The following is a 12611-nucleotide window of genomic DNA, read 5'->3' on the forward strand; positions in this document are numbered from 1 at the left end:
TTGCATATACCCAAGTGCAATAAATTTCATCCTATCTTACAGATAGGATAAAAGGATAGGTTCAGCAAAGGATAGGGGTTTTGCTTAGCAAAATCCCAGATACCCTGTTACAGCTGGTGTTTATTAAACTTGTAAGACAAGGAGTTATTTACCCTTTCTTATGTTGTGCATGGAAATTCTCAGACTAAGGTGTAAGCTCTTCCTTTCCTGCATTCTCTCAGCCCTTGTGGAGCAGCGCTAAAAACGATGATGTATAGAAGGGGGTCAAGTGCGTGGTTTTCCTTCAGCCAAACTCGAAGGACATACAGAGGGAGGGGTCAGGCCCCCCCTTGTAACTGAACAGCTGGATCTGCCCTCCACCTGGTCAAGCCATGTGTTGTTTTTACACCTTCAGCATAAAACCAGAGCAGGTCCCACATGCAAAGGGGCTAAAGTGTCACAGCAGCTTCCTACCCCATTATGTCATTGCCTCCGTGCTGAAAGCCTCATGCTAGGATCATTTTAAATGGCTGCAAAGGTTTTTATGTCTGTCATGTTTGATTTGTGTCATTTAGATGTAGCTACAACTAACATTCTCTGTATTTCTCTTTCACACAGTGGTACACTGACAAAGACCATTCCATCTCCGGTCAAGCACATAAGCATATTTATACCCACATGAGCCACTTCATAAAGCAGTGTTTCTCACTGCACTAGCACCAGCATTTTGCTTGCTAGTGATGGTACTTCTCCAGAAAACTCTCCAGATAATGTACTCTGAGCCAGTATAAATCAAGATGAGATAAGAGTCAGCTCTTGGGATAGTGGTGTACGCAATAAAATGCTAATCTTTATAATGATTCCTGTTGCCAAGCAACTATTGCATTTTTATTGATTGTGTTTAATCAGGTTTTTACATCACCAGAATGATGTTGCAAACTTCTAGAGGAAGCATGGTACTTACTTGAGTAATTACCTTTTGATATTTCAGTCTAGAAGAGAAAGAATCCAGTTTGTGTATTAGGGTAATGAATGATAAAAATGTCACATGGCGATCAGTTGCACAATAAGAATATAATAATAATGTTTCCATCAAAAATGAAATGACCCCTGGAGTAATTTCTGTAAAAATAATGAAGAAACATTTTTGCAGAAATTCATAAGGCTTGATAAGTATTATTTTAGAATTGGTATCAGGAATACTGTGATGTTGATATGTGCAGAATGAAACATTTTATACTGCAGTTCCTGAAGTGAGTGTGTTTTCTCTGCAATCTCTTTTATTAGTTGTAGAACTCTTGCAAGAAAAGCACATAAACGAGCTTGCACCAAAGAATTTGAATGATACCTAATCAAACCAATGGCACTGAATTTCTCTGTGTGCTATCATACAGTACTGTGGTTTTTCCTTATTTTATAGTAAAAATGGCTGCAACTCTGAGAATCTGCACTGCAAAGTCTTCTCTGGGAACTCAACAAGACCTCCATTTTTTTACTTTAGAAGTTGCTCATGAATAGGAGCTGGTTCTTACACTCAAACATAAAACATTACAATGTGAACTAACAGTCACTTAAAGCAAGGGCTGGACTGTCACTCCTCTGTGAACATGCTCTTTGGCAAAACTGCTTTTCCTTACAGCCTACCAATAAATATCTGCTTTCTTTACAGCACGCCAAGTAGGCTTCTCCATCTAATCTGAGGATTAGTCCTCTCAATTTCACATAGAAAAAATGCAATCCACTTGTACTAAAAATTGTGCTGCTTTAAAATAATAAAGACATTAATTTATGAAAGAAGGTGTAGTCCATATAATTGAAAATGTTGCTTCAGAAAAAGAACACTAGAATTTTTTTAAAGCCCCATTAATTTTGAGGATGATTTACAGTGAAGCTTCTGATTTTGTGTAATGGTATCATGTAAAGGAGTGTGACATGATTATCTAACACTTAGCTTCTTGATATTACATGCCAGCATCTGATTATGTCTGTATTGTGGGTTATTAGTGACATTAGGTGTGAATGTAGAAATACTCATGCAGACAGATAAAGCATGGGGAAGAATGTTAAGACATTTTGTGCAGCTTGTCCTTAAATGAGAAAGCCTCAAATAGAAAATCAGATTTTGTTTTCACAAACTAACAATTCCTTGACTCACAAAATAAGATGGGTGGTTTTGTTCTGTTTGTTGGCATTTTTTTGAAACACACTGGAGCTGGGGAATGCAAAATATCATCTTAGGTTCAAGACAGTATCTCTCTAATGTAGACTGGCACCACTGTTAAAGTTCTGCAGGATTACAGGCTGTCAGTTATCTCCAAAAGGTTATATCATCACATCTCTGATTCTTTTGACTCAAGGCAAAGAAACCTAAATCAGTATAAGGTAAATCCCAGCAATACAGACAGACTATAAAAAAGGATTACCATTATGATATGGCATGCAAAGGTAAAGAGATAGGATTTATTTTAATGGTATCACTCACTCTTGTCATAAAGACAAAAATAAGTGTTTCTGTAATCCAGAAAACTAGTTTCACTAGGCTCTCATTAGATAAGTGCAAGAATTAGTATAATCAAAGAAACATTTTTAAAAAATAAGTGAAACTAGAGTGATATGGTCTTTTAAAGATGCAATTCTTTGCATCTGACCTACCTTAATGATTCTAGCGTCTCACTGGGAAACTCTTCTGTACTCTCAATACATCATCTCCTTTTAACTGTCTTATCTGCGAGGCATAACACAATGCAATGCTAATTATCTTTCCTTGTCTGGAAAGCAACTTCTAAGATATCCTGCTAATAGACAATGATACAACTTCTAAAACAAAAGAAAGTTTTATTGCTATAGTAAGTGTCCTAGTTAACATAAATTCAGTGTCTAATTTTTCACTCTGGTAGAACTCCCTCGGCTCCAAAAATAATGCAGGCAATAGGGTGATTGAGCTGCCTCAGGGAACTGACAACTTGCTTGAACTGCATGAGGACAGATAACTAAAACCGAGGCCACAGAATGTATCTAGCTCATTTCATTAATGTCCAAAGCTAGGAATCAGTTGTGCCTGAATTACTGCATCATGCTAGTTATTTACACCACCTACAAAGTAACTTTTTTCTCCGATTTTTTTTCCTATGTGAAATGGATGTTCAAGTTTGTTGTACAATACACTTCGTGTAAAATCCTAACAGCAGCAGCTGAAGCTTGAGGTGTCACTGTTACCATTCTCAGGCTAGGAGACATCTAGTCTTTGGTTCAATAATTGGTGAAGAAGCTCGAAAGGGATTTAGTAAGATGCAGTCAATGTGTCGTACTGCAATTTATGGCCTTTAAGTTTTTCAGTAGCAGAAATTTAGGGTTCTGAGAAGAGCAGAAGCATTTTAAATTGCATGACCTTACCTATTGATCTCTAAAAAGATCCAGCTACTCCTGCTTGGGCGACATCACCTTTCTCAGGAGGAAGGAGGACCAGGTCATGAGTAGTAAATTGGAGCTTCATTCTCATTCTCTTCCTGGAACAGGGAGCTCTGAGCTGTCCCTGGTGCCACACTTACTGTTAAAGTCAGACCAAGTACACCACCACCAACTCTACCCAGGGAGCCAACACCCAGAGCCTTGCATGCTTCAGTGAGATTCCACTTGAAAAGGGAGCCATGCTGGGCTCTACCACTCATTAATTTGTGAAGCACATTCAGGTCAGGTGGACATTTCAAATACCACATGATATTGCAAACCTCTTCTGGGTTTTTCAGTATAAAAATAAAATTGAAAATTATTTAGGATAAATATTTATTTTCACATAACATATCTTAATTGTGAAAAACACAATAGTCTATTCACATGTACACATAAACTTTTGTAATAAATTACATCCAAGAAATTGAGTAATTTTGACCAGGAATATGAAATTAGAATTAAATATAGCACTACATCTGGTTTATATTGTGTATGATTTCAGAATGTTAAGATTAACATTGGAAAAGCACTTAAATGCACGCAAAAAACCAGAGTGTTTTAAAATAAAACCACTCTGAAATACTGAACAGAAATACAGAATGCCATTGAATACACTGATTTCTTAATATTCTAAGAGTTGGTCAAGTGAAGCTAATACATTTTGATTGTATACATTATCTGTAACAAAGTCAGCAACATGTTAAAACACCATCAGGCTGCTTTCAGGACAAACCAGTATTGAGCTTCTATACTAACTTTAAAACAATTGGAATCTTACAATTTATCATCAAGTACACAAAACAAAGCATTTAACCTTAATGCATCAGCATTTTTTCCTAAATTTACATATACAAACATTGAATTAGATGTGAATCCTTCTTTGTATCCATTAGAATTTTTTTCCTCCGTAAAAATGGCTTTTAATGGGCTTTGATAATGCTAAGGTAAATTTAGAACAGCGACCCTATTAAGTTTGCAGCAAAATGCAATTATTTATGGCTAAAGTATTAAAACACACACACTCACATACACCAAAACATTGGAATACTTTAAATATGCTAAATGGGAAAACTTGTTCACAAGGTGTATAGAAAATTCACATAGTTGGGAAAGCTGGGGAATGTTAGAGCCCTATGGATGAGTTCTTAAGAAGATTGCAAGACTACAATTTTTATTTTTAGGATTCAAAGTCACAGCATAATACTGAGTGTTAGCTTTCATTTTAATAATTTAAAAATTTATCTTAAAAAATTTAAAAATCAGTGAATTCCAAATAACACCATAAAACTTTAGCTCCACATCCCTACTCATTCAGTACCTAATCTCGCAGGTTTTTACACAAAAGAACAACTTGAAGGATTGGGCAGTAACAAAATCCATTACGAAAAATGTAATAGCCTAAAAGCCAATTTTTACTTTGCAATGTTGTTTTTCATCTTTCAATCAATATGTACTTGATGGAATAATAAAGAGCTGTAACAAAACAACAGCAGGATACCCATTTAAGTATTGTACACAATCTGTGAAATTAAGAGGTTTACAGTTGTTAGTGGAGAGAAGACAGTATAAATACGCCCTTTATGTGGCTGAATTTTAGGCAGTAAAGAGGAAGGTTATTGGGCAGGTGACAAAACTGCATGTGGGGTATAGTTTGTCTCTACAAAATTTTCCCTATTATAAAATAATGTATTGATTAATGACAAAATGTGTCTGTTTGGCCTACCATGGCAACATTCATACAATACAAGATACCGTAATCACAAATTGCATTTTATGAAATACTGTACCCATGTTTCACATCAAAAGATGTGGTGATGTTCTTTAGCTAAGGTGAGAAAACGTTTTAATATATAGTTTTATATATATATATATATATATTTATATATATATAGGACTATGTTCCAGTTACATACAAATTTTAATATTAAATACACTGTATTAAATCAAGGAAAACTTCACAAATACAGAATCTGACCCTGCAATTCACATTGCAAAAGTAATCCATGACTTCAAAAGGACAGATTAAGGAGGAAAGGATTATCCTTGTGAGTTTATTTACAGGGTCAGATCAGTTGTTATTTTATAAACTTCTTAATGTTTGCTTGTCAGTTTGGGTCTTCTGAAATCATTTACTAGTTAGTGATTTTAAAAAAATGGAACAAGGGTTTTCAAGTTCATCTTGAATCAAGATTACTAAGTATTCTCACACAGAAAAAGTAGCAAAATACAGTACAAACCTATTAACAGGAAAGTTGAATTTGAAATAAAATTTGCTTCTTACGTTTCTGATACGAGTACTGATAAATGGCCAAGATCAGCAACGAACACGAAGATTTTTTTGCATTGGCTACTGCAGACATTTACATTGATACTAGACAAGGTAGACAAGGTGGAATGAGACAAGTATTGCACTACATTACCTGTGCTAGTTTGAGATGAAAGACAAAAGTTACAAGGTAAATAATTTATATTTAGTGGTTGTGGCACTCCTTTAATTCATTTGTAAAAAAATTACTTGAAGAGCAAGTCATAGACAAGTCTCCCGGTCAACACCTTTCCCTGAGTCAGCTTTCTTCTCTTTTCTGGTTTCAGCACTAGGAAATGAAAGGGGAAATTAAAAAAATAGAGTTATAGTAGCACTATCACACATACACACACACACATATATATAAATTATCTACCTGAAAACCAACATTGCACAGATACTTTATTTTTCATGCTTCATGGCACAAACTGGGAAAGCAAGTGAAAATTTCTGTGCTGAATGGTGTAGATGACATCAGCCAGCATTTTAGTGACAAGGTAGGTAAACAACTGAAGATGTACAGAGACAGCCAGCATGCAAGCAAAAATAGCCACTTCTTTTTTTTCTTTTTTGGCAAAGACAACTTAATTTACTAAATAATGGTAATGGTACAGTTCTCAGACAATACCAGCACATTCTAAACGGAACAAACAAGAGGTCACAGGAAGTATTTCTTGTCTTTAAAATATACTCTCTCATTCAACTGTACATTTAGAAGGAAAGTTTCTGAACTAGAGTAGTGCAAGTCATATCCAACAAATATTTGGCTTTCAGTCTTGACTGGGGAGACCAGAAGTCTGGGGAGGATGGGAAGAGACAATATTCCCCATATGGAGTGTAATACATACTTCCTCATGGATAGATTAAAAGGAAGTAACTTTAAAAAAAAAATCTGAAAGATCAAATAAAAGCCATATCATTCAGAACTCTAAACCAGAGTTCAAATTTGGATTCAGCATTTTTTCCCAGTTAAAACAATGTTGATTTGCCTACAGAAAGCATTATACGTGCAAAGCAGATGATTTTGTGTGTGAGTGTCCTAATTTACAGCAGTGTAAATAAATAAAAAGTCATGTTCTTCCAATGAGTCTCAATCACAGTATGAAAATGTAAAGAGGCTTCCACAACACAGGCAAATCAAGCCTTCAACAAAGAGTGGCAGGGTATCTAAAAAAAAACCAGATGGTTCTGAGAACAAACCTGTAGCAAGCACATAACCTACCAGGTTTCATGGGAATAATTCCTTAACTAGAATGAATGAGAAATAGGCTGAGTTACACAAGGCTTAAAGAAAGCAAGATTAATTCTCAAATTCTTAAGGCGATTCATGCACAATTCTACAATCATTTGACATTTTTCTTCACATAAAAATTGCTTTAAGGATACAATTCAGTTCAGCCAAAGCTTACTTCTATGCCAATGGCAGCTTCCAGAGGTGTTAATGGAAATAGCTAAAGAATACCAACTTCTGCCACTTCAACTGCCAAATCTGTCACCTTCTGTAGAACAGTGATAGAATTGGGTATGTTACACTTTCTGCACACAAAGGGTATGCAAACAAATTCCGGAGGGGGATGAATTGAAAGTGCAGCAGTACAGCAGGCAGGGAGTTACCTGTGCTTAGTAAAAGCAAACACTGAGGTGTTGTGTGCCTTACAGTCTATAATATTTCCACGTTTTAGGTGCCTCTGTGATACCAGGAAAGTCTTCCTTCTATTTAGGGTTCACATCTCTGAGCAGCTCCTGCAGATGTGGGCTTTAATGCCTTGAGAAATTTGAAAAAAAAAGGACAAGTCCAGTCTTTTTCCAGTAAAATGTGTCACTGGTGGATCTGTAAAGGAGTTGGAGCTCTCTTCCTCCCTACCAAGGGAGTAGTCTAACAAGTCTGAGCAGGAAGATCTGGGATATGGGATTTTCATATCCCAGGTAGAAAAGGCAACTCATTCAAACCATCTACAAAGTGACGGATGCCTCTTTCTCCAATACTTTAAAAGACTTAGTCTATGTCCTGTCCATAGTCAGGTCTGCATATGCTTGGAAATTGCTCTCTGAAGAACTGAATATTATAAGCAAAGACAGAGGAATGTTTATTTACATGTACCAAAGAGGGCTGTGTTTCAGATAGGTGACTTGGTGTTCAGTTCTACCAAGAAAGGCTCAAAGACAGACTTCTGGATCCCTGGGAATTTTAATAATAAAAAAATAAAGGTTTGAAAATTGTAAAGGTCAGGTGCCTCTGTGGCTAGGCACCTTGATAGAATCCCATATAAGTCCTCTCTTTAGTCAGGTAAAAAAACATTCAGGAGCCTGGAATGTAAGAACTCTCTCACACAATGCTATTTCACAGAATCAGGGCCAGGGCACATCTTGTGATAGAAATTATCTATGCATCAGCCTGGGAAAGTCATTTGTATAAACCCTTCCTGCCTAAAATCTCTTTTTGTAGATGATCTTAGTTTATAATTGACCAAGTCAACTCAGCATTTAATTACTATGAGTAACTTCATGTTAATTGGTCAATGCCTTGCATAAAAGGCATTCAATAAAATCATAGTTCACTATCATAATTTAATTATCCCCCATTTAATAATATTTTGAGATATAAGGAAGCAGAGCTGACAGCAGAAAGGGAGTACTAAATGTTATGTAGTTGAACTTCACAAGGCTTCAGTAAAATTTATTTCAAAATGAGGTTTTTCCCTCCCTCTACGATAAGGTACCCTTCACCGTGGAAATTTTGTAATCTAACACTGCTGATCTTAATCATTTACAAAAATTATCTTTACAACTGCTACCATTCCAAGTTTTTTTTTCCCTCAGTAATTAGCTAGGATTGAATTATATCCTCATGTAATAATACTTGCATTATGGTTTATAATATTTCTGTAGTTCTATCTCTAATATGATTTAAGATTAAAGTTGCTTATGGCTTTGTTTATCAGAAAGTTTTTCAGGGTTAAAGCTCTTAAAGCTCCTCTCTCAGATTCTGAGACAAGCTAGAGTGCCTGAAAATGCAGGATTTCAGAGTCTTCAAGGCTGTTCCTTTACAACAGGACATTCATATCTAAAACCAGAAAAATCTTTTCTCCTAAGTCTTTGTATTCAAGAGCAGAGATACAAGAGCAGATTAAAAATGAGACTTACAGAAAATTAGTTTCTATTTCACTGCAGTTTAAAAGCCAAATCTCTTATCTGAGTCACAATCTGTGTGGATGCACTTTGTTCAGAGGGTCATGTTTACATCATCTATCGTACCACCAAAACATGCAACATCCACCAGGAAAAAGACAACTCCTCTGTACCCAGGGGCTGTGAATGTACCACATCAGGTTCTTCTCTTTCTCCAGGCTTTCAGAGCCTGGACAGCAGAGGCCCTTGACATAGAAAACCCTCCAGCACATCCTCTCCCATGCACCACACTGATTTCGTGACAGGATCCTTTTCAGTCCATGTGAACGGTGAAAGACAAACCAGAACTACACCACTTTAACTGTCAGTGAAATATTATCAAAATGACCACAGTAGTGTGCTGCACCTTGGGTGTCTGAAATGAAGGTTCTCTGCTCATCAGTTACTGCTTTCTTTATGCAGTACAGGGACAGGAACAACACTGAAAGGCAGCAAGTCATTTTGGGGTGACAAAATTAAAAACCGCGTATCACTAAAAGTGTTCTCTTACTGCATCTGTTCACCTTGAAACAATGGCTAGCTGTTTCAAACGTGGGCTTGTGAAAAGTATGTTTAGAAATGGGCAGAATATAATTCTGTATTTTAAAAAAGATGACTAGGAATAAATTCAGTATGATATTTGAATACACTGCACTATTTATACTATTTTAAATACAGAGTCAATTTCAAATGCTAATATTTGGGGCTTAAATGAAGACATTTTACATTCTTATTTGAAATTTCTTCTCATTCTGTCTCCCCAAAAACTACACAAAGTCAACTCATTTGGGTTCCAAGCTGACAGCATTTTGAACTGGAAGACACAATCAAGGAAAAGGTTGGGGAGAGGGTCTTGCCTTAGGGGAATCAGTTTCTAGAGTGATTAGGAAGGGAAGCTTATGACAGAAGTGTGATACAAAACAATTAAATAGAAAATAGTTACATTTTAAACTTATGGAAGTAGAGGAAAAAATTCTTAGAAAATCACACTGTGCTTGAATTTTGTATTTTCTTATTCCTGTAGTAACTCTGCAGCACAGATAAAATAGTTTGGCTTCATTTTACTGGACTAAAATTTTAAATTATTTAACTGTTTTGAGTACAAGTGAAGTAGGCAGAAAAATGTAAAGAAATTATGCAATCATAAAATTATTTTCACTCCAAATATTATTAGATTGCATTCAGAGTACTGGGTTCTTCATACAGCTATTTCCAGGGCAGTGATGATCACTTCTTTTTCAAAAGGAAAGAACAAAAGCAAGCAGAACAAACACAACAGCTGTTGTGCAATACCCAGGTGGAGGCTGGTGGTTCATTACACAAGCATCAGGCATGCTCAACTTCATTTTCCACTGGAGCATAACTAAGTACCATGCAAATATTTGTGATTTTTGTTTTTAAATAAATAAATAAATAGATAGTGAATTTGTGTTTTGAGCTCAGAATATTGCAACTGGACGTAAGAAATAAAACTACGAAACTCTAGAAATCTTTCTAATCCCTAGCAAAATATTCTAATACTGGTTTGACACCAATATATAAAGTATTATGAAGTAAAAAAAATTAAGACCTTTTAGAAGGAAAGCTTGACTCCTTATCTTTTGCATTCTCTGAGGATATCAACAACGTCTTCCACACAGCAGTTTTTGCCATTTCATCGGAAATGTTTATCACAGATGGGTCATCTCTAGACAAGAATGAAAGTAAATACACAATAAAACAATCAGCAATCAGTCTTGTTACTTATTAATTCAATAAAAGTCCTTGAAAACTGATAGTGATGCCAATAATTAAGTGCAATGTAAGTTAAGAAATTATGTTAAACTCCTTAAGTCCTGAATAATTACTTAAATACTCTCAGAACATCTTAGCACTTTTTTAGCAGTTTCTTCCTCCAACAGCAATTAATCACAGCAACATCAATAGAATTTATTGTGTCACTCCCAACTAATAAACAAGAGAAAAATTAAGAAGTGCAAAATTAAATACTGCCCAAGATCTCAGAGCATGATACTGGCATTGCTGGATTAAACACAAATCCCAAAAGGTCCTACTTATGCTCTGAAACGCCACCTACTTTTAAAACAATTTAAAAAGCAATCAAAAGCCTTAACAAAATATTTAAGAGAGCTAATAAAAATGCCCCAATTAAACAAACTAATCAGTATCCTTAAGTAGCCCTTGGTAGCCATTATGCTCTTTGCTTTACCTGGACTGCTCCAAACCTGTACTTATACACTTAAGAATAATAAAGTCTTAAATGTTTTAAGGGGTTGCCTGTGCATTATTCCTGATTTTATGGTTACATATACTTGGCATTCAGTAAGTCCTCAGTCAACTTGCTGTTGTGTGTTTTGGGGAACTACTTTAACCACCAATACCTTGACTCGTTTCTAGCTACAGGACTGCAATCCTTACAGTACAGAGCCAGGTATTATTCAGGCAACTCTACCAATCAACACACAGTGGAGATCAACAGAGGCCACACTGCAAGATAAATTAAGCTACATATTGCTAATATAAATTATAACAAAAAGGTATAGACAAAAGAAAAAAACCAGACCATTAGGAGCGTGATGAGTCAAAAGGAATAGGCTTGGATTTTTCAGAGACACAGTTAGAAATCTCCAGATTTGCATTAGGAGACATTAGGGTAACTTTGTGTGTAAATGTTAGAGAGAAGGCCACTCTAAGATGGTGTTCCTATGAACTCGCATTAATGCAGAGGGTATTGTCACCAGATATTTCAAATCTTTTATTAAGAATTTATTTCTGAAAACTTTAAATTATATTCATTCCTTATGGGCTGGCAACATGTGTTATTAATATCTATAACATAGATGTTCATGCTTTTTTAGTTGTATCAACCCTACATTATATGCATTATCTATCCAGGATAGCTGTTGATTCACTCATGATCTTACATCATAGGATTTAATCAGAATGTTTGAGAATGTAATACTGTAAAAACCTGGTTTTTCTTCAGCGTGTTCAAAACCTTTCCTGGATCCCTGCTTGCATCAGGGTGAAGGGTTTGACCTGCTCTACATCTTCCTTTAGCACTGGGCATGTCAGAAGCCAAAGGGAACAGTCTGATCCTGCAGTCCTGCCCAATGGAAAACTTACAACTAGTGTGTCATTTTCCTAGGGAATGTGAGATCATGTGGAAAGACTAGAAAAGGGCTGACCTTGTTAAATGCTGCATTGTATTGTTCAGTTCACCTATCTGTATCAGACAAACAATATCCTCCTGATATTCAGTAAGCATTAAGAATAAATATTGTGGCATGCTTATTTAATTGCAACTCACCTAAAAGAGTAAAGGTATATTTTACCTGTAATGTCCTTCTAGTGGTAACTGAACAGTCCCTTCCTCTTCCATTGCTAACATACTTTGCTCTTCCTAGAACAAAGGAATTTAGACATGAGACAGGATATGAAATTGTGAAAAAATGCAATTTGTGTACTGTAATCATCTTTCCATTTTCTTTAATATTAATTATTTGATTGAAGTTCTTAAAGTAAGATACTTTTCAACTTTTACTATAAATAGTTAACATTTAAAACCTTCCATTTAAAAAGCTGTATCTTCACTTAATGCATTGTTTTGTAACAGTAAAGAGGAAAATTAGTAACAGTCAGTGAACAACTGTCTGATAAATTTTAAATAACATTGATAACAGGATATATGCATTGATGTTTACATGCA

The 12611-nt window shown here is 35.5% G+C and overlaps 2 protein-coding genes across 4 annotated transcripts in view; one reads left to right on the plus strand and one right to left on the minus strand.

The window, feature by feature from the left end:
* DPP4 (dipeptidyl peptidase 4) overlaps positions 1 to 1650 on the plus strand; it is a 40227-nt gene extending 38577 nt beyond the window's left edge. The window contains exon 26 of the mRNA XM_066322884.1: positions 598 to 1650. Within this exon, the coding sequence (XP_066178981.1) occupies positions 598 to 696 (99 nt within the window). The 3' untranslated portion in view covers positions 697 to 1650. The remainder of the gene's footprint in view (positions 1 to 597) is intronic.
* Positions 1651 to 3096: 1446 nt separating this feature from the next.
* SLC4A10 (solute carrier family 4 member 10) overlaps positions 3097 to 12611 on the minus strand; it is a 162266-nt gene continuing 152751 nt past the window's right edge. For 2 of the 3 annotated variants that reach the window (XM_066322888.1, XM_066322887.1), the window contains 3 exons: positions 12238 to 12305; positions 10473 to 10589; positions 3097 to 6023 (listed from right to left, as the gene is read on the minus strand). In XM_066322888.1, the coding sequence (XP_066178985.1) occupies positions 5957 to 6023; positions 10473 to 10589; positions 12238 to 12305 (252 nt within the window). In that variant the 3' untranslated portion in view covers positions 3097 to 5956. Of the gene's footprint in view, positions 6024 to 6956; positions 6983 to 10472; positions 10590 to 12237; positions 12306 to 12611 lie in introns of all 3 variants that reach the window. The other variant, XM_066322889.1, reaches the window with a different exon arrangement.

This window comes from Sylvia atricapilla, chromosome 7, assembly GCF_009819655.1.
Source record: "Sylvia atricapilla isolate bSylAtr1 chromosome 7, bSylAtr1.pri, whole genome shotgun sequence".
NCBI lineage: Eukaryota > Metazoa > Chordata > Aves > Passeriformes > Sylviidae > Sylvia > Sylvia atricapilla.